Here is a 22,785-nt window from a genome sequence, read left to right on the forward strand (position 1 = left end):
TGAATGAAACTGGTCTCACATTGTTGCTGAAGAGGAAAAAAGGTACTTATTTATTATACATTTGCATTAGTGGATCTGACTGCTTCCGTAAAATGATTCAGTTATGTCAACCCTGGCCTTTGATTTAATAATTCCAAGCTTTGAGGACATAATTAATCCTGATGGGTAAATCATGCTGTAGAGCGGGAACTGGATTAAGGAGCCAATTAAGATGCCACATCAACAGGGCTCACTGATTCATTAAAGGCCTTGTTTTACGTGAGGGGAAAGGAGAAAGACAGTGGTTTGATTTAAAACCGTTGAAATGTTCCTCTTTGGAAAGATGTCCTTCACTTTATCACTAATTCAATGCATGTGGTTTTAAGAATTTGGTAAAAAACTACAAGCGTCACAGTTTTCAAAATTGCCATGTCTGTCTCTCTCTCTCTCTCTCTCTCTCTTTAAAATGTTAAAAAATATAATTCATTCAATTAAAAATAAATAATAAATACATAAATCTTGATGAAAAGATGTACACGTAGCTTTGAAATCAACAATCCTCACCCTTTCCTCCTTGAGCTTTTTCATTTGTCTGTCATTTTTTCTTCTTTGTGGACACCCACACATGAGTCTCATTTGAAAGCAAAGAACACAGTCCCTTTTCCCTTCACTAGAGGGCAGCATGGCTCCATAGAAATGCATCCTGGGTGTATCTCAGGAGAAAGGCTCTTTGTTGCACATACGACATAAACATATATAATGATAAACATATAACTGTCCTATAGACCGACATTGTGCTTAATGTGCTGTGAGATCAAATAGCAGATTTGAATAATTTTAAAATAGATTACATTTAATTGATTTTATTTATTCATTTAATATATTTAAAGTGTATATCATTTCTTTTTTTGTGTGTGTGTCTACAGGAGGACATGAACCTGAATGAAGAGCGTAAGGCCCCTCTGCGAGGAAAGGACCTGAGCACCAAACGGGAGATGGTGGTCCAGTACATTTCTGCCACAGCCAAATCTGTAAGTGCACCGCGACACTGGGGCGGTCGGTCTTAGAAAGAGAGAGAAACAGACAGAGGAGAGAGTGGGGATGAACCACATGACGAGACACTACGGAATAATGAGCTTAACCTGATCTGCTTTCTGCCTCTCTTGCTAAAGCCCCAAATCTTTGATTGCTGCCTCCTTTAGCTCTTTTATTTATTATTTATTCTGATTTATTTATTTTGTACCTTTTCCCCTCTCACCTTTTTTTTCCCCTTTGCTGCTTATCAGGCTACTTTTATTGTATTGCACTTTCCAAAAGCTTCATATTGCCGGGGATCAAGTTTTCATTAGAATTTGGTACGCATCACTGTCTCTGCTCGGTAAGCTGAAACATGGCTCTTTCATCACCGTAGATGAATAAAGGCTGGAACGCCACCGCCTCGCGGGGTAATCCAAGGCTTTTGGGGCGAATTCTCTTCATTCCCTTTATGAAGTATAGGTCCTGCCGAGGTTAGACTCCACGTAAACAGCAATGTTCCCCTCACCCGCTCTGTGGGCAACTCCTCTGGCCAGCCTTCAGCGTCCGTTTTCATTAGCTTTCCTCCCGGCCATGATAATTAACCAGCATTATTAATAATGATGGTAATCAGAGATGATTGAATTCTGCTGCAGTGAGCCACACAAATATTAGTATTGCAGTCTCAAAGTAGGAAGGGTGGAGGGGTTTCCTGTCTCTATGTACCTCTGTAGCCCCCTCAGCACCACCAGAGGCACTCACCAGCAGCATGTTGTGGAGGCTGAACACAGCGCTCTGACAAGCAAGGAGGAGGTTGGGAACGTGTGCTCTCCATTCTTGGGAAGAGATGTGCTTTTATGTGATAAGAGATGTTTAACACAGGCACAACACACTTTTCCCTGTAATGCTCAACTTTAGCACCCAGAAATCTCCTCCTACTCCTCCTCTTTTAAACATTCAGCTCAAGCTACTAACCAAGCTGCATACCCTATCTGCGTACTGCTGATGATGTGGGAGTAGCGCAAATATTCAGCCTTGTACAAATTATACTGCTTTTTTTTATATGGTAGTATTATATGACACAATTAATGTAACTTACTGTACTTACTATTATTTTAAAAAGGCTTAAAAATTACGTTTTTTTTTTTTAATGGATATTTTCCATTGAGTCAAAAAGTGTATTAGTGTCTTTCTGCTGACAAACATAAAGTCAACATGAAACAGGATACAGTCACTTTTCCACGTCGGGTCGAACTGTTCTATGAACGTTAAGGAATTATTCCAGTTATGTTTTCGCTTGAGCCTGGTTTGGCACGGTTACAAACCGTTCTCAACACTATTAGCTAAGCGAAGGCTAGTAGAATGCGTGTTGTGACATCGCCACTCAGGATTGGTCACTTGTCTGTTGCTTGGCTACCAGTTTCACTGTAGCTGGCTAAACATGCTATTTGAGCGACTTAATTTAAAATAAAAATAAAAATAAAAATAAAATAAATATCTGATCATCCTCCATAATGCAGTCGCTATTTACATCTCATCAGTAAACTGTTGTTACCAAGGTAACAACTGACATCTTTCTATTGCATACGTCCGTGCCGGCTGGGCTGGATCGGAACGTAATGGCCGTTAAGCAAAGAGAGTGGTTTGGCCCGACAGTGGAAAAGCGGTATATTTGTCCGTTTAATTCCATTATGCATTGTGTTTCCTAGTGAAATAGAAAAAAGGACTGTAGGATTGAGGGGAGGGATTGACATTTTTAAATAATTACATTTGAAAATTGTTATTCATATTCCTGCAGTCATGCACATATCATGAATTATATGAATTTCTGTTAATTTTATAGTTTCATTGGGCATAAATGCACTCGATTTTGATTCCATGTTGACTTTAACAGTGCTCTAAAATTTGACATCTCTTACAAGCATGAGATGGCAAGAATTTTTGGCGTCAAGTCTTTTTCACTTGACTAATTTGTAACCTGCACATTCGGGATCATTGTTCGAATGCATTTTATATGTATGTTGAATAGCTAAGGGTGTTTTTGAGTTGTGAGTTGCTTGGACTAATGGTGGCTCGCACACACTGACACATGTCCAGAGAATTTCTCAGCTCTGCTGTCTGTCTCTGTCTTGCACTGGGTCAATGTCCTCTCTTTGGTTGGCGAGTGGTAGTAATTAAGTGGTGGTCTGACGGTAGAGGAGGCCCGTGGTCTCCGCTTGAGCCGCTGCAGGTGTAATTTAGCAGGGGTGAGCAAGGCCAAGAGCAGACCGCACGGAGACGGCCTCTGCACACCTCCGCATTAATAACCCAAACCAGTCTAAATAAAGGAAGGGATAGTGGAGTCCATCCATCCCACTTAATCTGCTGCTATTTCCCCGAGTGTGCCGATCTGCCTACAGTAGATTGTGTTTCCGCACACAGCTTTACAGAACAAATATTAGTGGGAAAACAAACCCATCCGATCCACTCTCGTCGCAGCCTGCCTGCCTGTCTGTCTGTGTGCCGCAGACTCCCACAGCTCCTGCCTGGCAGGAGGGCAGAGCGATGAAATAAAAGAAAGACAGAAGAATAGAGAAGTTTCACACCAGCGATGTTGTCTGTCCTCTTTGATAGCTCAGATAGTATTGCTTGTGTGACAGAAACTTAGTTCACAGTTCTTTTTATTGTTTACAGCCAACACCTTTTCGCTTGCAACACATTTATTTTTTTTTTCACACTGAACATTTTTGAACAGCTATTCGTAAAAGAAAAGTAATGTATAAAATGCATATTTATATTCATTAAGTCCTTTGCATGTGTTTTTTATTTATTTATTTGTTTGTTTTTTTATTTATTTATTTGAGATCCAAGCATTTTCTTCTTGGAGGAACCCGCTTGAGTCCTGCAGCATGCACAGCTAAGAGCTCTCACCACACTTTTCAGGGGGTCTCAGTATAAGCAAAAATAAATCTTTTCAAAATAATAAAATAGCTTTTTTGTTTGACGCAACATATGTTTATGTATGTTTCACAATAAAAATATTTGTCATAAAAAAAAACAAAAAAAAAACTTTTTAATTTTGCAGGGGATATGTAACCTGACCATAACTGTAAGTCACGCACAGTGAAAACCAATGTTGCCTAGCTGCTCTACAGACGTCCTTAGCCATTAACTTTTCATGAAATGCTTGCTCTCACTTTTTCAGTCTCTGACAGGTGTCATTGTCCTCATGAGTGCCAAAGCATGTCTTTAAATCGTCATTTCTCTCTTGCTCTGCCGGTGTCATGAAAAGCTTTCACTTTGCTTTACTTTTTCGCACTTAAATGGAATCATTCATGTAAGGAACAGAAATTTTAGGCAGAATCTTTGAGGGGAAAGGAAATGTTGTACCCATGATATTCATGTGAACATTGTCAATATTGTGGTATTACAGAGACATGGAAACTAAATTACAGCACAAGTTCTTGTAATAGTTTTCGACAGTTCCTGAGAGATGATATGATCCTGTCTAGAATGCAGGAGCGAATAATAAATAATTAAATGAATAGATTTGAATCATGGAGCATTTGATGGTCATGGGAAGAGCTGGAACGGGGATATAAATACCCATCCCTTGATAAGATGACATTTCTTCTGAAGTTTGTTTACAGGAGCTACTTCATAATAGAGCTCTTTTATAATTAGCACATTACATGACTGCCTAATTCTGCATTACAATTACCATCATCTGGTTTAAGTTTTCATTTTTTTTTTCTGCTCTTCATGCTCTTCAGGAATTGGCAGCATTAATACCACAGTAAAGTGACATTGAGGTGTTGTTTTGCGAAATTTGTGTAAATTGATGTTAGCAGCAGCTTTTCCCCTCAGGCTCCTCCCTGACAGTTCTGTATGTGGTTTCAAGATAATGTCTGTTCTTTTGATCAGGCTGCAATAAAAATACAACATTCATCAAACCCAGCCAAAATGGTGCTAACAATACTTGGCAGTCACCCAGCATGTCTGGTGAAGCACAAGCAGGTGACTTTTTGTTTAGGGTCAAGACCCAAACCCTTAATGGTTTGTTTTAGCATATTTGCCAGAGATGCTCAAAATTGGACTCGAAAGTAGCACTCTTGCCTTGATCAAAAGGTTGCGCTGTTAAAATTGACTTTATTACAGTCATAAACCTTAACCTAAAAACGGAATTGTGGGAGTTTGTTAAAACAAAGGACATCTATGTTAAAAGAAAGAGAGCAGATCCGATTTAGAAACTACCACCTCCAGTTTTGAATTATTGAAGTGAGAATAGTGCTCATTTCAGTGAACTCACTTTCAGTTAAATGATATGCTCCAAGAAAACCTTCCCCTAGATATTCAGCCTATGAATTATCATTACGGCTTGGCCAAGAAAAAAACAAAAACATGCTGACTTCATCGAGCTTTGAGCTATGTATAATTTGACACTTGATAGAAACAACCAGTGACATTTGATTGATTTTTGGCCTATGGAGGCATTGTAGGAGGCCATCTGCTCATGAATAAAATACCATGTTGGGGTTAATTTAGTAAAAATCTACTAGATTCATACAGAATGTCATTGAGTGACGACCCCCTCTGTATTTTTGTATCGACTGTCAAAAATGCCCTTAATATAGAAACTGCTTGATTGTCCTGAAGTTATGATTTGCGGATTGAAACAAACGATTTTTTATTTTATTTACTTTCAATCATGACATTTTCACATCAGTCATTTCACACATCAATCATTTCACCAGCTTTTTTTTCTTCTCCACAGTCTTCAAAACCAATGAGCAAACAGAGATGCTTTTAAAAACTCAATTGGAGATCAATTCATCATGATCCTTAAGTTCCAAGCAGTCATGAAAATGGCAGACATTGTCTTTAGTGTCCGTCTAAACCCTCTCTCTCCACCTTGTTAAGTGTGTAATTTTCAGTTGACTAAGCAGGGTAGCAGAGAGGGCCAGTGTGATAGTGGTTTAAGTATAAGCTCTAATATTTCAGCATGATAGTACCGGAGAGAATCTGGCCTACTAATGATTGTGCTGTTTGTGTCTTTTTGCACATTAACTTCCCTCCGCTGACCGCTGCATGCAGATAACTGGGAGCAAAGTTGCGGTAAGTAGAAAAATTATTTATTCGCTTTTGATTTGTCTTTTTCTTTCTCTCCTGTCCCTCCTTTTTTTTTTGAAAATATCTAAAAAAGTCATTTCTATGGCTTTAGGCTTTTATTTTATTTTCAGCATTAATGTAGTTTACAGGCTATAGTTTGAAAGTTCTACTACCCCATACACCCCGCCCCCCACTCCCTGCATGTAAATTGCACATTTGGAAATGAGTGATTTCTCAATTGTGCTCTCCAAGAATAAACCAGAACCTTTTTTTTTTGTTAGTTTAAGCAGTTTTTCTTTGAAATGGATCACTGCCTAACACATATTAGCATTTAAATATTGTAACACCAAGGATGAGCAATAGTTTTTAGGCAAATAATCATAATCTGTGATCTAATCTGTTTATTCTAATGTTCTGTATCTAAATGGGTTTCATTGTGTTCATTATTCCCCCTAGACAGCATACTGAGTATGTATCACTTAATTAGATTTTCCCTCACACACACACACACACTTTCTGTGATTGAACAGTGGAAAAGAAATATTGAGTGCGCCCCCCTACTCCCATCCTACAAATACGTTCCATTTTGCAGTGGGACATTCAGCACAACCCATTTGCAAAGCCATGTCTTTGTTCCAGTAACATTACAGCATGTCACTTTTGTTTCTGAAATGTTCATAGCTGCTCATGTTGTTATTGTCACTTACTTTCGCCCCTCGCCCCCACTTTCTCAAAAATGATGGTAATAATCTTTATAAATATATACTGTCTGGGAGATGGCAATGTTTCCTCATTTCACAGCTCCGTAATGCGGTAATTGTAGACTGGCTTTTACTATTTCTCACGTAGTGCGGTAGCATAGCGCATATGAGGCTGCTTGTTATTTGTTTTATTTTATTTATTTAGAGGGGCTCCGTTATTGCCTCCGGAAGTGTCACTTGTCATTTAAAATGCTGTTTTATTGTGTTGCTGGAGCTATGAGAAAGGCCTGTAGATGTACGTGAGGAAGCTTGAAGATAAGGAAGCACAGGTAAATGTTATTTACAATAGAGCAATAAGCTGCCGCAATAGACCCATTTATTTGCAGCGAGATGGCCCGTTCATTCAATACTTTCATGCCGCTTGGCGTAGAATTGTGTCGAGTGAAATTTCTATAACCTGCCAGCAATAAAACCTGCTTGATTTGATGAGCATGGAAGTATGTTTTGAATGTTGCATCATTTCTCAGGGCAGAGCAGGAAAGTTACTTTGGGATTGGCTTTATTGAAAAACTGTCTGACAGTGCACACCCCGAACAAGTGCATTCCTTTTGAGGTTTTTCGCAGTTCAGAGGTTGCTGTACTTCCTGCCATTCCATCTGACTTCTCTGTGCACTTCCTGTGGATTGGTGAGTGTTTGCAGGGAAGCTGTCAGCGCTTTAATTCCCCTTGTTTCTGTTTCTCTCGTTCCCAATATCCCACTTTTATTGGGTTTTATTGTGGAAGCTGGTTTCAGTGCGACCAAGATGATGCCCTCTTGCTGGGCAGATTGCAATTTTCACGCTGTCAATGTGGTTTGGAGGTAGACCGACCTGCCTGAGCCGCGTCTCCCTCAGGGATGAAATCTCTCCAGCACGCTCTATCGCATGGCTCAAATTCGCTGGTCAGCGTGTCTGCATGCTGCTGAGTCACATGCACTTCAGCAGTTTGTATCAGCGCAGCTTGACGGTGATGATGATGATGATGGTGACCCGAGGGGGCGTACGACGTGCATGCAGCCCCTCCGCAGTGTCCGATTGATCAGGAATGTTGTTGCTTTGATTGTCAGCCTAAGAATGATAGATTGCCTGTCAAAATGCCCACGTTTTATCGGCGTGGAATTAAAGGACCCCTCTGTGAGGGATTGGAAGACCACATCTCGCGTGCTTAAATAATAAAACAACCAGCACACAACAACCAATCGTGTTTGGCCCTGAATACGGTTCCACTGTTACCTGTTAAGGTCACATGACTTGCCCTGCAAAGCCTCTCTAGACCTCAGGAGGAGATCAGTAATCACACAGTCAGCCCAGCAGTTAGGAGAGTTTGCCTGTTTCCACGGAAACATGGCGACATGCTCAGAGTTGTGGGTAGAGAGAGAGAGAGAGGAGCGAGACCTCAGGGACAAAAGTCTGCTAGGGCTGTTAGAGTGCAGCTGCTCTCTGAGAATCCCTGGTATTGTCAGTGAGAAAATAATGGACAAAGCTTGTATTTTAGAAATGATTTAGCTTCTTTTCACATGGGACAAAGACCTTTCCTGGCCCTTTCTTCTGTGAAATGACATATATCTTTCCGTTATGTTAAAGGGTATAGTACTTAAATACTCTCTTTGGAACCAAAGGGCCTTGAAAATCATATGTGAAAAAGAGCAAAACATTGGCGAAGAAATATGACATTTGGCCATCCCTTATTTTTTTGATTAATATTTTGCACAAAACTATAGTTTTCCCATTAGTATCCAGGATTTTGTGTAGTCTGATATGATGCTTATGAATTCAGTCATGTTGGAAATATTATTTTAAACAGTGTTGGGGCCTTTTCAGTGAGAAAAAAATGGCAGACACAATATACTTTTTTTGTAAATTTGTTGAAGTGAATGAAGAGATGCTGGACTTAAATGCACTAAATAATGAAGTGTATCCCCCAAATTATGTTTTTCAGTTACATTGTCTGCTGATGATTTTCCTTAGTGCCTCTAAAATGTCCTAAAAAGCTTCTTGTATGTTGTGAGTGTATCACTTACCTTCTAATTATATCTTAATTTAGGCTTCTTTTTATTATATTTGCTGTGCACTGCATTATGGGTAATGCTGAGTATCCTATAAAGGCTCTTCTATTTATATCCTATACAGGCTATTGCTGTTGAGTATTTGGAGGCAGAACAGTTCACATTTTGACTGACTTCTCTTCTTCTCCAATTACCTTCCCTACCCTTGCGTTTTAGGCTCCCCTTCGCTTCTGTATACTCTAGAATTTGTATTCCCAGGGTAATGAATAACCTTGGCATTTGTGCGTGTGAACCACTTGCTTCATCAGTAGACTTTTACCCAACATACTCCTTTTCCAAGGCTCATCTACGTATACCACAGCTGTACAGGCTCATTGTAAGCGCCTGTTTAAAGGCTTTCTGCAGTGATGGTGCACTGCGTCCTCTTTCACTCGCTCTGCTCCTTGCTGGCACTGGCAAGCATCTGTGGAGAGGGCCCTTTTTAAACTAAGCTAAGTTTAAATAAAATCAAGGACAGCCATACCTCAGTCTGAAAGGGTCCCATTGTTTCAGTTTGATCATTAATGATAATTGTGTTCTGGAGTATAAAATGATTTGATAGGGGAGCATGTCCTTGCTGCTTTAAAAGACTTTCTTAGGAAAAAAATAAATCCAATAACCCCCCCCCCCCCCCCTTCCTGTTCATTGTTGTTATGTATTCATTTTAATTACTGTAGGTTGAAGGATTTGCACTTGTTAGACATGATGGCTGCTGATTTCTAGTATTTATTTATATATTATTTAAATGTAGTTTTATTTTTATGTTTAGTAATTTTATGGGTTTTTGTCATTTCTTATTTGTAATTTTACTTTTTGTAAAGTAATTTCTTTTGTAATTTTAGTACTAGTTCTATACTTTTTAAGCAATGACAATGGCCAATGTAAAATTCACAATACTTGTGAGTTTTGAGTGTTTGCCAGGGTTTTGCTATTTGTTTGCTAAGGTGTTCTGAATGTTAGTTAATGTTAGTCATTGCTAAGTGGTTGCTTCTGCCTAATAAAGCCCAAGTTAGACAAGTGCCTAATACTCAATAATAATCTAGTCTTTAGATATACCTTTGTGTCCCTCCTTTTGTGCAAGTCTGTGATTTATTATTTATTTATTTATTTATTTTCGTCTCCTTCAGGTGAAAATTGTTAGTCTGATTTTTTAGAAAAGTAATGGCACACCTCTCGTTAATGAGCTATACAATTTTGAGGCATGATTAATGCCTGTAGCACACATGTTGGGGACAAGTTATGAAGTTTAATACTTAGCAATAGATTAGATTAGAAAAACCCTTTTTTTCTTATAGAAAACACCACACCACTAATAATGTATTGGAATTATTTAGGATGAAGTGAAAAGTGAGGTAGGGGTCACAATAATGTTCTGCAGTAATTGACAACATGCCACAGATGCGGTTGATAGTGCTTAACTTGTATTTAACTTGGACTATTCCTTTAATGCGAGTTAATAGAAATATTGCATAGATGTTAGTAATTCACCTATATGGTTGAGCCGTGTTATAATAGAAGACATTCTCACAGTATATGAAGGTCTTTGATTTCTGGCCCTTTTGCTTGGTTTCATCACAGAAGCTGATCAGATCTGGGATACTGAGTTAGTCCTGTCACTGTATCCCAGTGATCAACTCTAAACCCTGTGAGTTTCAGTTTTGTTTGCGTCTCCAAGCTCAGGTATATTGAAGTTTCTCCGGGTTGAAATCAGATTGACACTAGTGCAATATTCATTGCGACACCTAACCTCATCTCCTGTGGGATCTCGACTGATGCTTCAGTGCTTGTTTGGTATAACCACAACTTGCATACAATTTTAATTCCATTCAGTCAAGTGCTAATATATAAATATTATAGTACAATGCAATTGATTTACCTTTAATACCATTTTCAGGGTTTTCTGGGGCTGGAATTATTTGCATTTCACAGACCCAGACAGAGCCTAGCTTTATTGATTTCATATGGGAAACGGAAAGACGTAACGGTAGCAGATTATATTAACCTGAATATAAAGCAGTCCTACATTTTTCAGGATAGCCGACACTACTAAAGGCCGTTTCTAGCATCAGTCAGACAGTTTGACGTGCCCTCTCTCTCTCTTTGTACAATGTTATATCACACACAAGCTCTCAGAAGTCTTTTGTAAGTCATGGCAGACCACACCAGAAAGACAAATGTCTTGTCATATAGGACACGTAGTCTAGAAAGTGTGTAAAGAATTGCAACCTGATAGACTGGCGGTGTATGTCAATACTAGCTCCCACCGGTGACAGAAAAGGTCTCTTTGCTGGCTGACTGCTGCTGCATTATGCCACGTGGCCTTCTTTTCAATGGGAAACAAACAATCAGCACTCCAGCCTTCAAAAGAGGAGAGTGGGATCTCATTATGATGAAGAGAAGATGAAAGGGAGCCAAGAGTGGACATGGTGTTCTCGTATTAAAGTGAAAAGAGATGGGCTCTGTTTGTGTGTAGGTGTGTGTGCTCAACGAGCATTCTCGTGATTGTACGCCACTTCTGTATGAGAGGACCCCATGATGTTCATGTTGCGACTTGAGCAATATATTCGCAAGTCCTGTCTATCTTTCTTTTTTTAACTTCAGCGGCCCCTCCGTCCACCTAGATATTATTACTTCATTTGTACTGCTCTTAGCGCCGGTTATGAGGTCAGGAGATCTGGTAATGGCTTGTAGCGTCATTCCCTTGACCACCTCTCAATGCCATTACCTCACATTCTTGCCCTTTTTCCAGCCTAAGATGTGATGTATTTATAGCACATAGCGTATTATTTTACTATAGCCTTACTGAAGACATCAGTGTCATCACTTTAGCCGTACGAGTCCTGCTGCTCTTATGGCTTGATGAAAGTAGGAGAATTGTGGTTTGATTTTTCTTTCTCAAAGTTACTTCATTAACTTCGAGTGTTTAGGTCAGGCTCTTGCTCTGTGGGTTTTGGACAGCTCTTTTCTTACAATTAGGGTAGTCTGCTAGATAATTTCACTTGAACCATAAAGCCATGAACACAGAAATATCGCATTTAATGTCACATGCAGAAAGTTTAAGGAAATGCACTTGGGGAACAATGTATTTTGAATGCTCACGGCTTTCCTCTTCATTTTATTTTTCTGCGTTGATTTCAGCCTTGAACTAATAAGAAGCTATCTCATTAGCTTATTGGGTGGGAGTCAAAGAGACGCTACCATTTTACTTGGTTGATTCCATTGATAAGATTTTCCCTCGCTTAAAACCCCGCAGTCTCCCTCTGAGACTCCCTGTGGCCCTGTCTGCAAATCACAGCGCTAATAAGGTGTGGCGCTTGTCTTTGGGCTGCACATTTTATGGTTGTCATCCTTGGACGCTCAGCAGTGAGTCGTCATTATCTGCTCATCAAACACACTTTAAGCACTTCCCCAAATGGCCAAGCCTAACAATTCGTGGTTTGATCAAGGATGGGTCACAAACCATTTGCACTTTTTCTCAAGGGGGCTCTGGAGAAATAGACCCTTCAAAATGGCTGCGTTTTAGTTTTATTTGTTCATGATTGTGTCCCTGGAATGCCAGCTTCTTCTGGTTGTTTCCTCTTGCTTTGTTCAGTGTATTTATAGCAGACACGTTGTTTGCACGCTTTCAGTTTGTCTTGTTATGCATGTGTATAAATCCATATGATTAACTGTCCATTGCCTGAGAGACGAGAATTTGGAGGAGACTGAGATGGTGCAGTACATTCCTTGAGAAAATCCCAACAGCCACTAGATGGCAGTAAGTATCTTTAAATTGAAGTTCCACAGCAGTTTTAGTGTGCAAGAGATGGAGGGGAAAAAAAACACATTGCCGTTTCTCAATATGCGTTCTTGTTGTGTTTTTGTGGACTTGTGAAACGTCATCAGTCACTGCCCAAGTACTGTTCCAATTTAAAGATCACATCTAGCCAAGTCTAGTTCAAATACCCGGATGCGTTCTTGATACGCCCCGTTTACCGAGGATGCATCGGAATGTGATTTGTGCGGACTTGAGATAGCCAGGTATCCCAGAATGCATCTCGCACCAACCAGCAAGCGTCAATAGCAGAGGAGAAAACCTGTATAATATCAAAATACTACTGTTATTGAGTCATGAAATTTAATTTTAAGAGTGTTTCAAGCGAGAGTGTTGTTGTTTAAAGCTCAAATCTGTGGTATATTTATAAAGATAGCACCAATTTGAAAAATGTATCTGAAGTTTTCGGAGTTGTGAGATCCAAGCGTTCACCGGGTGTTCACGCTTATTAACCCCGACTGGAACAGATTTTCCTCGGCTAGTACTTCTGACGTTTGCCGCTGGCTCTGATGTCTCTAGTCTAGTGGATAAACATGATGTATAATTTGTCTTGTGTACAAGTCGATCTTCGGTCTCGTTAAACTATAGTTTGTTCCATGGCAAAACATCGTTTTGGCTGAGAGCAAAGTGAAGTTCCATAACTTTATATATTTAGGCTATTTAGCGTATTAGAGAGCTTACTTATGTTTGACTGAATTGTTTGCTTTATTTCTCGTTGTAGCTTCTATACCTTTTAGGCTAGGTATTATTGATCATTAAAACTGACATTTAACAAAAAGAGACAGGGTTGTGTCATTTTTTGTGTCTTAAAATATACATAAAGTGATAACATAAAGTTAAAACAAAGTCGAGTTATTTTGTTAAAACATTGAGAAACGGCCTTTGTTGCCATGGAATTGACTTTTTTTATTACAATGCAATTTGTTAGAGGTTTGGTGTTTGAACAGTATTCAAATGGACTTTGGCTAGATTAATAATATTACTTTATCAAGTAAAATCAAGTTTAATTTTTTGTGCGTTAACATTTCCTAAGCTGATGGGTGTAGATTTGGCTGCTGTTTTTTTTCTCATTTTAGCAACTTGGAGGTGGTGCTCGAGATGGATGCTTGGTGGATCGAGCTGCCTAGTTCCACATCGACATCCTGCTTATGCAATCACATCTGAATAATTTATATTGCCTTTTCTGGTCTGATCATGTCAAACACATGTTCACGCAAAGTCTAACTGTAGTGTTTGCAGGTCTCTTCTCTTCTGTTCTCATCTCGTCTCTTGGCATGTATTTTGTGAATTTTTCCTCGTCAGTCAGTTTCTGAGAGGTAGAGGTGTTTGTTTTATTCTCTCTCATCCAAATACTGCCCTTTCACCTTTCCCTGTTTCAGGTGCTCTTTCAAACACTGCACATTAATTTTTAAACTTAGCCATATGCTATCACTTCTTTCTTTGGTTAACTCTGCCAAATGCTCCTGAATCAAATCAGGACAAATTTAAAGTCTTATAACAAATACAAATTCAGATTTTCCCTCACACAGATCGGATAAATACATTTACCTACTTACCCACATTCTCCTACGCTTTTGATGTAGCGTAAACAGTGCAGCACTTCTGGGTTCTAATAATGAGCCTACGTTCTGACGTAGAACCCAGAAGCTCTGCACGGTTTACACTACGTCAAAGCGAGAATGACGTGGGAGAGAAGAGATTGTTGAATAAAGACGTCACTTTAGGTTCTTTTGCACACAAAAAATATTCTCATCACTTCATAATATTAAGGTTGTTTTAAAGGGGTGGTTGATTGCGATTTTCACTTTTTTCATTTTAAATAGTGTGTAATGTTGCTGTTGGTGCATGAACAGTATCTGCAAAGTTGCAGCGCTGAAAGTTTAATGTAAGCAGAGCTATCGTCTTTTAAAAATCGGGAAGTTTAATGCCTACAAAAACAACTTGAATGGGACTACAACGGGTTTTAGACGTCACTAACCCATACATTTGCATCAACCCCTCCCTGTGTTCGAGCTTCCTACGGACGCTGTAGTTCGTCAACAATGGATACAATTTATGTTTGATTATGTTCCTGAAAATGGTAATCGTAATTTAGCTCTCTGTGCTGCGCATTTACGAAAGACAGCTTCCCGAATCTCCACGAATTCAACACCGGATTCAACAAGAAACTGTTACTAAAACATGAAGCAGATCCAATTTTAAAATCAGAGGCAGCAGTTGATGGGACACAACCTCTATGTAGGCTAAGACTTAATCATTTTAAATGTATTAGCATGTATTATTTCAGACCTTTTATCAAATGCCAGTGCTGGCTTTATAGCCCCTTAGTTATGCTATTTCGTGTCTACAAAGCATACAACCATTTTGGAACTGAATTTGTATATGTACTAATTTTATAAGTGTATTTTTCATGTATATATATTTTTACGTTATTTTTTGATTTGATTAAGAACATAAACCAAATCCTAACGCTGTTTGTGTAAATAGTAGCTAGTCAGTTCAATGCTATTAAAAAAATAAAATAAAAATAATATATATATATATATATATATATATATATATATATATATAGGCAAATTACCATTCAGAAACGTTTTGTAAGAGTCGTGTGTGGTGAGGTTCTGCTTGACTCTCTTCATCGCCTCTTTCTGGGTCTGATTCTGGCTCATACTGATACTGCAGTATCGAAAACATTATGTACATTTGACAGGAACACACATGCAACTTCGCCCGTAAAAGGTAATGGGCGTTAAGTATCCGGACATCGTGCGCTACAGTTTAGCCAGTCACAACACACCGGCTCAAACTAACCAATCTGAGCCCGCTGCCTGTTTCTGGGGGAGTGGTTTCATAGAATCAGGGAGTCAACCAGTCATTGAAATGACAGAGAACGCGGCTTACAATAAAGGTGAAATTTATGAAAAATAAAACAAAAAAAATTAAAAAAACACTAATACATGTTATATTGCACCCCATAAACACAATCATGTAAAGAAAAAAAGCAGTAAACCACCCCTTTGACAATGTTTTTACTACCTTTCTGGGCCTTGAAAGTTGCAATGAGGTTGCTGTCAATAGAGGGACAGAAAGCTCTTAGATTTCATCACAACTATCTTAATTTGTGTTCCGCAGATGAACAAAGGTCTTAGGGGTTTGGAACGACATGAGGGTGAAAAGACATAATTTTCCTTTTTGGGTGAACTAATCCTTTAACTGTGTTCTCAGCATTCTGCACTCAATTTAGGTATAAAACTAATAGTGGTTATAAAATAGAGCATCCGGTGAGCTGTTACTATGCTGTTTTCAAAGATGAAGAGATGACTTTAGTTACTCCGGCTTTGCTGTAAATTGACTTGTCACGTTCTACACCTGTTTGTTTTGCCTGGTGCCTGTTTTACCCTGGAAAGACTTCAAGGTATACTTTTCTTCATCTATTTTGGATGTTGGCCATTCTAACAGTCTATATCCAAGTCTGCCTGTAGAACAAAAGAGAAGGCAACTGTAGAAAAGAGAGCTGATGATATATCATATGCCAATTACACTCGCAATATTTTCAACTTTCTGTTATAAATGAGCTAAGGCTGCTAAAATTGTCATTTGAATTATGCCTTTCTTCTCCCTATGGCTTTTAGATCAGTTCAAGCCTCCAGTGAATGTTTTTTTTTTCTTTCCTGTTTGCATTTCTGAACATGCAGTACAATGGCAATGAATTCCACCATTTTAAAACCAATTACAGTAGATGGGCTTTTTTACACTCTTTGTCACTGTCTCTGTGGAATAGGGCTGCTGGAGTGTCGACTACAGATGATCTGGATTCTTTTTTAGCTACTCCCAAGACCCAGCATGCTAATGCTATTCTTTTGGCATTACCATAACTTTTTTCTCTCACCTGGAATTTTTTGGGGTTTTGTTTTTGTTCGTCAGGTTGGCATGTACAAATCATTCGAAAAAAAAAAAAAAACAAACAAAAAAAAAACAACCCAAAAAACCTTTATATTTAGTATTACCCAACATTTAAATGAAGACGCTTATGAAGAAAAAAGGAAGAATTTGCTAATATACTGATATATAAGCAATATCACATGAGTAGCCATGCACAATCACTCTATATCAGTGAATCATACCGCATGTTTAAACACTATCTACATAAGAACCAGCCACAAATTCCCGCAGAACTGGCTGAGATAAAGCATGTACATGATCGTTGAATGGCCGTTGTCGGACTTGAGCTCGCATCTCCAAAAGTGTCTAAACAAATTGTAAAGTATGTGCTATATTTATATGTAGGTTGCATATTTGAGGTATAAATAACTATGTTCTCACCTAAAAACACTCTCCTGCAGTGCTGCTGTGCGAGGGTGCGCTCGCCAAATATGTGTTTATCTTAAGACAACATGTTTTCAAAAAAGGAGCTTTACAACCTTATCAGAGCTAATGATAATATTATTAAATTTCTGCACATTTTAAGCACCATTTAAAATGTGGCTAGTAAAAGTGCCGTGTGGCTAGTCATTTTGAAAAACCTCTAGCCACATTGGACAGTTGATCTAAAGACTTCCAGTGCTATCAACTGGGCATAAAATAAAATGTCACACCTGTGGCTGAATATGTGAGCGAGTAAATAAATGTTTTTGTAAAAAACAAGTAAAAAGGAAACAGGGGTTTAGGTTTTGCCCATCCTTATATCTTCTTTCATTAGATGTAATTCATGGCTCCTGATAATAAAATTGGGTCTTTGTCTGTTGCTGATGTTACACCATTGGACTTCCTTTTTGGTGTAATTATGTTTATTAATGATCACCAAAGACCTACAGAGGCAGTTAATAACCATGCTTTTCTGTCTCTATTTTTTCATTCACGTTTAACTGTCCTAGATCTTTTGTAGGAAGGCTTTAGGAGATGGATTATAACAAAAAGTAGTTCCTTGCATCTTTTCTTGAACATGCATTCATGTAGTTCCTTAATTAGTTGTGCATAATGAAAGGTAAGGTGGACAGAATCCTAGATTAAATGACTCTGTTTGCATTTATATATACAGTATATGAAGAAGTTGGGGTTGTTGTCAGAAGATTCTCTTGATGTAATATTCCATAATATAGGAAGAAGTTTGGATTCTTGTTTGAAGATTCTCTTAAAGTAATTCCATAATTCTCAAATTTTGTCTCGTCCTCAACAGGCTGCTTACAGAACACTGACACTTTCAAACTATGTCTCAGGCTTTTTATTAGACGTCCATCCACCAGTCACTAGTGTCTCTTCCAGCCTCCCACAAATCAATACAAGCTGGTGATGCCCAATTTCCACTGTCTTGGTACTTTACTGACTTTTAGTGGTTCAAGAGCGAAGTCCTTTTCGAACTCTTTTGCACATTGTTGCTATGTTTATAAAGGTCTCAGCCATATGTTGTTGTTCCTGTGTGTGACAGCTTTGTAATTTTCTATATTTCATGAATTATATGCATGGCTACAAATGTTAGAATTTCCCAAGAATTAATTACTTCATAAGAAAAAAAGTAAAGAATAAAGAATTTAATGAAGACTGAAGATGCATTAAAATATATTTTTCATATTGTGGTTAATAAGAATAATTCACTAATTTAATTGATTAATAATTAATTGAAAAAAGTTGTAGAAGCTAGGATTAAATGACACTGTCCACTTCAGCAGAGAGAGAGTGTTGTGTCAATGGCTTGCTAATTGCTGTCATTCCAACTGGCAGCTGTGGGCTATTAGAGGTGTTTGTTCCAGATGTTGTCATTATAATGGGCTTGATCATCATAATGGCTTCTGAAAGGTGATTGGCTGTCACGACTGGGGCTCATAATGCAGCCATTGTTCTTTCTGAGAAATGGTCTCGATAGTAAACTGTATGAATGCTATGTAATACGATATATGCTAGTGGAATGACAAAGGTTACGAGACGCAAAGCAATTTCTCTGTAATGTTTGTGCTTCAGAAAAGGAATGGAAGTGAGTGTGTCACACAGTGCCCAATCTTTATGTCAGTGGATCTCTCTGATATAGAACCTGAATTGTCACTGTCTCTTAAGAAGATAACGAAATGGCTCTTTTATTTGCTACGTGTTCAAAACGGAACGTCGTTTAGCCATGGAATGCTCAAGATATGTTATGGCATGATGATGTTTAGTATTCTGATACCAAGCATCTGTGGCAATGAAAAGGGACATGTGTTTGTGTGTGTGAGAAGTAGAAAGGGAATTGAAAGTGCCCTACTAGCTGTGTTTGGGTATGACTCCATGGAGAGTGGCAGTGATAAGAGAAGGCCCGGTGTAATGAGCCATATCCCATGCCCCTACTTCCTGCCTTCAGGCCTGCAGATGGGAAGAGAAATGCCCTGCTGTCTATCTGCCTCGCCCGTCCACTCCCTCCCCTCCTTGAGAACTCAACCACTCTTGAGTTTTTCATCCCTAGCTTTATTTTTCTGCCTGGCCTCCAGACCTCTGCCGGATTTTGTGGAGCTTCTGATGGCGTGCAGTAAAATCAACGAGGCGTCCTCTGCCTATTCACTCTGAGATGGAAAAAAGAGAGAGAGGGAGGAAGAGAACAGGACAGAGAGAGCACTGGATGGTCTTATTTCACAACCACTACCTTTCCCTTTCTCTCAGCTCACTGAATTTAATCCTCACAGGGGTGATTCCTGACCACTACTGTACAGAGCGACCTGCTGCATAGTAATGTGCTGCATTGGCCCAGAGTGCATGTTCTGTTCCTATATTTTCCTGTTACTCGGCATTTAATTCACATGCGTTTGGTTGCTAAAAAACAAACAAACAAGCAAACAAACAAAAAAACTAGTTTTTTGAATTTGCTTCAATATATATATATATATGTCTATATTGATGTCTATATACTGGTCATGATGGTCAACAAGTAAGGTTGAAATTTTGTTTATATCTAGAACACACATATGTATGATTTTGCATTCTACGTGGCATTGATTCAACAAGGTGCTGAAAGCATTCTTTAGAAATGTTGGCCCATATTGATAGGATAATATTTTGCAGTTGATGAAGATTTGTGGGATGCACATCCAGGGCACGAAGCTCCCAGATCCCAAAGACGCTCTATTGGGTTGAGGGGGGCCATTTTAGTACAGTGAACTCATTGTCATGTTCAAGAAACCAATTTGAAATGGTTCAAACTTTGTGACATGGTGCATTATCCTGCTTGAAGTAGCCATCAGAGGATGGGTAGATGTCCATCCCTTTATGGCCACCATGGTCAGAAACAATTCTCAGGTAGGCCGTGACATTTAAACAATGCCCAAATGGCATTAAGGGGCCTAAAGTGTGCCAAAAAAACATCCCCGGCCTACACCATTGCACCACCACCACCAGCCTGCACAGTGGTAACAAGGCTTGATGGATCCATGTTTTCATTCTGTTTCAGGACCACACCCCTAAATGCGTTGAAGCAACTGCCATGTGATTGGTTAATTAGATAATTGCATCAATGAGAAATTGAACAGATGTTCCTAATAATCCTTTAGGTGAGTGTATATAAATCAAACTCAAAAATAACTGAGCAAATTTTTATCATCATCACCCATTCCTCCTTTTCTTTCCTGGAAAATATGAGATTTATTAATGGCTGGATTCTGCAATCATTTTAATTTGATTTTGTTCACCAAAACTTGTCTTTCACATTCACAGCATCATTTTAATTTTAGTGTATTGGCTGGTATTTGGGTGAATTGTACTATTCTGGGCTGATTAATTTTTCATCAGTTGGTTATTAACATTTGGCTATCTTAAGCCCTCTGTTTAGAAAGAGCTATTTAAAGTTTAAAGTTTTATTCTCCTTGATGGATGGGAGTTGTTTGTTCCCCGGCAGGGAGAGGAAAATCTTCTTGAAATGAAAGTCAGTGAATTAAACCAGCAGCTCATTCAGTCCAACTCCTCCAACCCACAAATAATTTTCTGCATGAGAGAGGGAAAACAAAGGGATTTGTGGGCTCAAATGTGAAGTGGAATTGGTAATTGTTTATAGGTGGACCTCTCTGTGTGATTCTTGTTTAAATCCACTTGGCTTTGCCAGAGATGATGAATTTACCTTGTGTTCTGCAACTATTATGCCATTGTTCTTGATCAGCTGATGTCAAATGGATGCTTGATATAATGGTTCTGATTCAATAGATGTCCCGAAGTCTGCAGCATATGTTTGTTTGATTGCAGGAGTGCAGGGAGTGGCCAATTTTCTTGATTACATCGAGAACTTTCACTGCTTTGAGTGTTGATCTTTTTGGCTCCTTGATATGGTTGCCTACCACTTGAACCCACTGTGTTTGGTAGTTGTGAGGCTCTTCTCTTTGAAACAATTATAACAGGATATCAAAGGAACATAATTATGTGGAGAACGACATTGGCTTTTATCCACCGAACAATGGTGTGGGTTTATTGCATTTTATGGATGGAGGAGCTGATCCATCATTTTGAATGCCAATAGTTAAATTGATTGGTTTGTGAGAGCATGGTTAACACATTACTTCTTGATTTTTGTGGTGAGTATTCTTGTCTTTTTCACTACATGATGATAACTACCAAAATATTTGCCAAAACATTTTAGCATTCTTTTTCGGATGAAAAAGGACAACCAAGGTGTTGTCTTGCTTTGTCAATGAAATAATAATTAGTCAGGCAAATGAGCCTCTGAATTTAGAAAAGTCCATTATCATGCGCTATTGCTCTTTCAAGTTTCACAGACTTCTTCTGGAGCTGAAATCTGTCGTTTCCCCAAACATGAAAATGCTGTCATGTTTTCTGTCAAAGTCACCCTCATACAGATCTGACTTAAATTAAATATTTTTGCTGGAGCCAGAATACAATTCTCAGTCTGCAACATGTAGTGTAGGGGCTGCACAAAAGAGGCATGTAGTGCTTATATTTCTTGTGGATGTTGCTATAGACAAATGGGCATGTGAAGGTTCTTGTATGTTTGGCACTGAACATTAGTGCAGTCTCTTAATACATGGCATATACATTTTCAGATTTCCTTCTGTATCTAAATTCTAATGAATATTATGAGTAGCTTATTTACTGAATAATCCATGCTACCATAAACAATGTATGCAGAAACCTATATTCTGTAAGTCAATAATGAGATTTTAACCTCTGCTATTTCTAAGTTCTAGGAAAAGTTTCTCTGAAATGTTATTAAGGGGGAAAAATATGGATAATTGCAGCTTCATCTTATTCATACATTTAAGATCTCTGTTTTTTCCCTTCTTCTGAATAGGTGGGTCTGCCTTGAACATAGTGATCTTAATTACAAACAGATGCTATTGGTCTGTCTAAAGATTTTGACTTTTCCTGAAGGGGGGAGGCGAGAGAATCTGGGAGGTTTTCTGCTGACCCTCACGGTTCGAAAACTGCTGATGGCCTCAAGTTGTTTTATGCATCTTCAAAACTCTGCCACATTGTAGAATATTTAATTTTCATTTGAAAGCGCACACAGGTTTCTCCAACACAAGAGACACAGTAAGCCATTACAGACAGGAAGAAGCTTGGCTTGGAAAAAAAAAAGATAATCATCTGTTCTGAATTTCATTAATGAAAATGAACCTCTCTCTTTTTGCAGAGACAGTAAATGAATTATAAGGGCAGTTATTTATTAACTGTGTTTGAGGGGCACAGGAGTGTGGAAAATCTTTTACACTCAATGGCTGGGTGAACAGTCAGATATTTTTGATGTGGTAAGTGCACTTTTATCAGTCAGTGCCATCGATGTTTTATCTTTTTATAAGGATGCTTGTTTATTTTGAAAATCAGTGTCGCAAACCAGAGGTGGATACAGATCTTATTACAAATGTGCTGTTTGTTCCATCTGCAGCACAGTCAGTGTCTTAAACATTTGTAATTTAACATACAGAGCAGTCTTTTCCTTAAGTGTACACTACACAGTTAGTTAATTCTGTTTTTGTCATGGGAATTATCTGTCTTTTAAAGTCCTCCGATGCCTCTCTCGTGTAGAGCAATGCCCAATTCACACTGTCTAGGGTCCCACCAGCATCTGCATGGGGTTTAAACCCACCACAGCAGACTAAATCATCCATAATTAGTTGAGCTGGGCAATTTTTACAGCTGTAGGA

At 38.7% G+C, this 22,785-nt stretch overlaps 1 protein-coding gene across 6 annotated transcripts in view; it reads left to right on the plus strand.

Moving 5' to 3' along the window:
• diaph2 (diaphanous related formin 2) overlaps positions 1 to 22,785 on the plus strand; it is a 453,020-nt gene that overhangs the window by 36,688 nt on the left and 393,547 nt on the right. For 5 of the 6 annotated variants that reach the window (XM_039655194.2, XM_039655195.2, XM_089134932.1 and 2 more), the window contains 2 exons: positions 906 to 1,010; positions 6,067 to 6,087. In XM_039655194.2, coding sequence (XP_039511128.2) covers positions 906 to 1,010; positions 6,067 to 6,087 — 126 coding nt within the window. The remainder of the gene's footprint in view (positions 1 to 905; positions 1,011 to 6,066; positions 6,088 to 22,785) is intronic. The other variant, XM_089134930.1, reaches the window with a different exon arrangement.

Source organism: Pimephales promelas, chromosome 9 (assembly GCF_988280905.1).
Source record: "Pimephales promelas chromosome 9, fPimPro1.hap1.1, whole genome shotgun sequence".
Taxonomy (NCBI): Eukaryota; Metazoa; Chordata; class Actinopteri; order Cypriniformes; family Leuciscidae; genus Pimephales; species Pimephales promelas.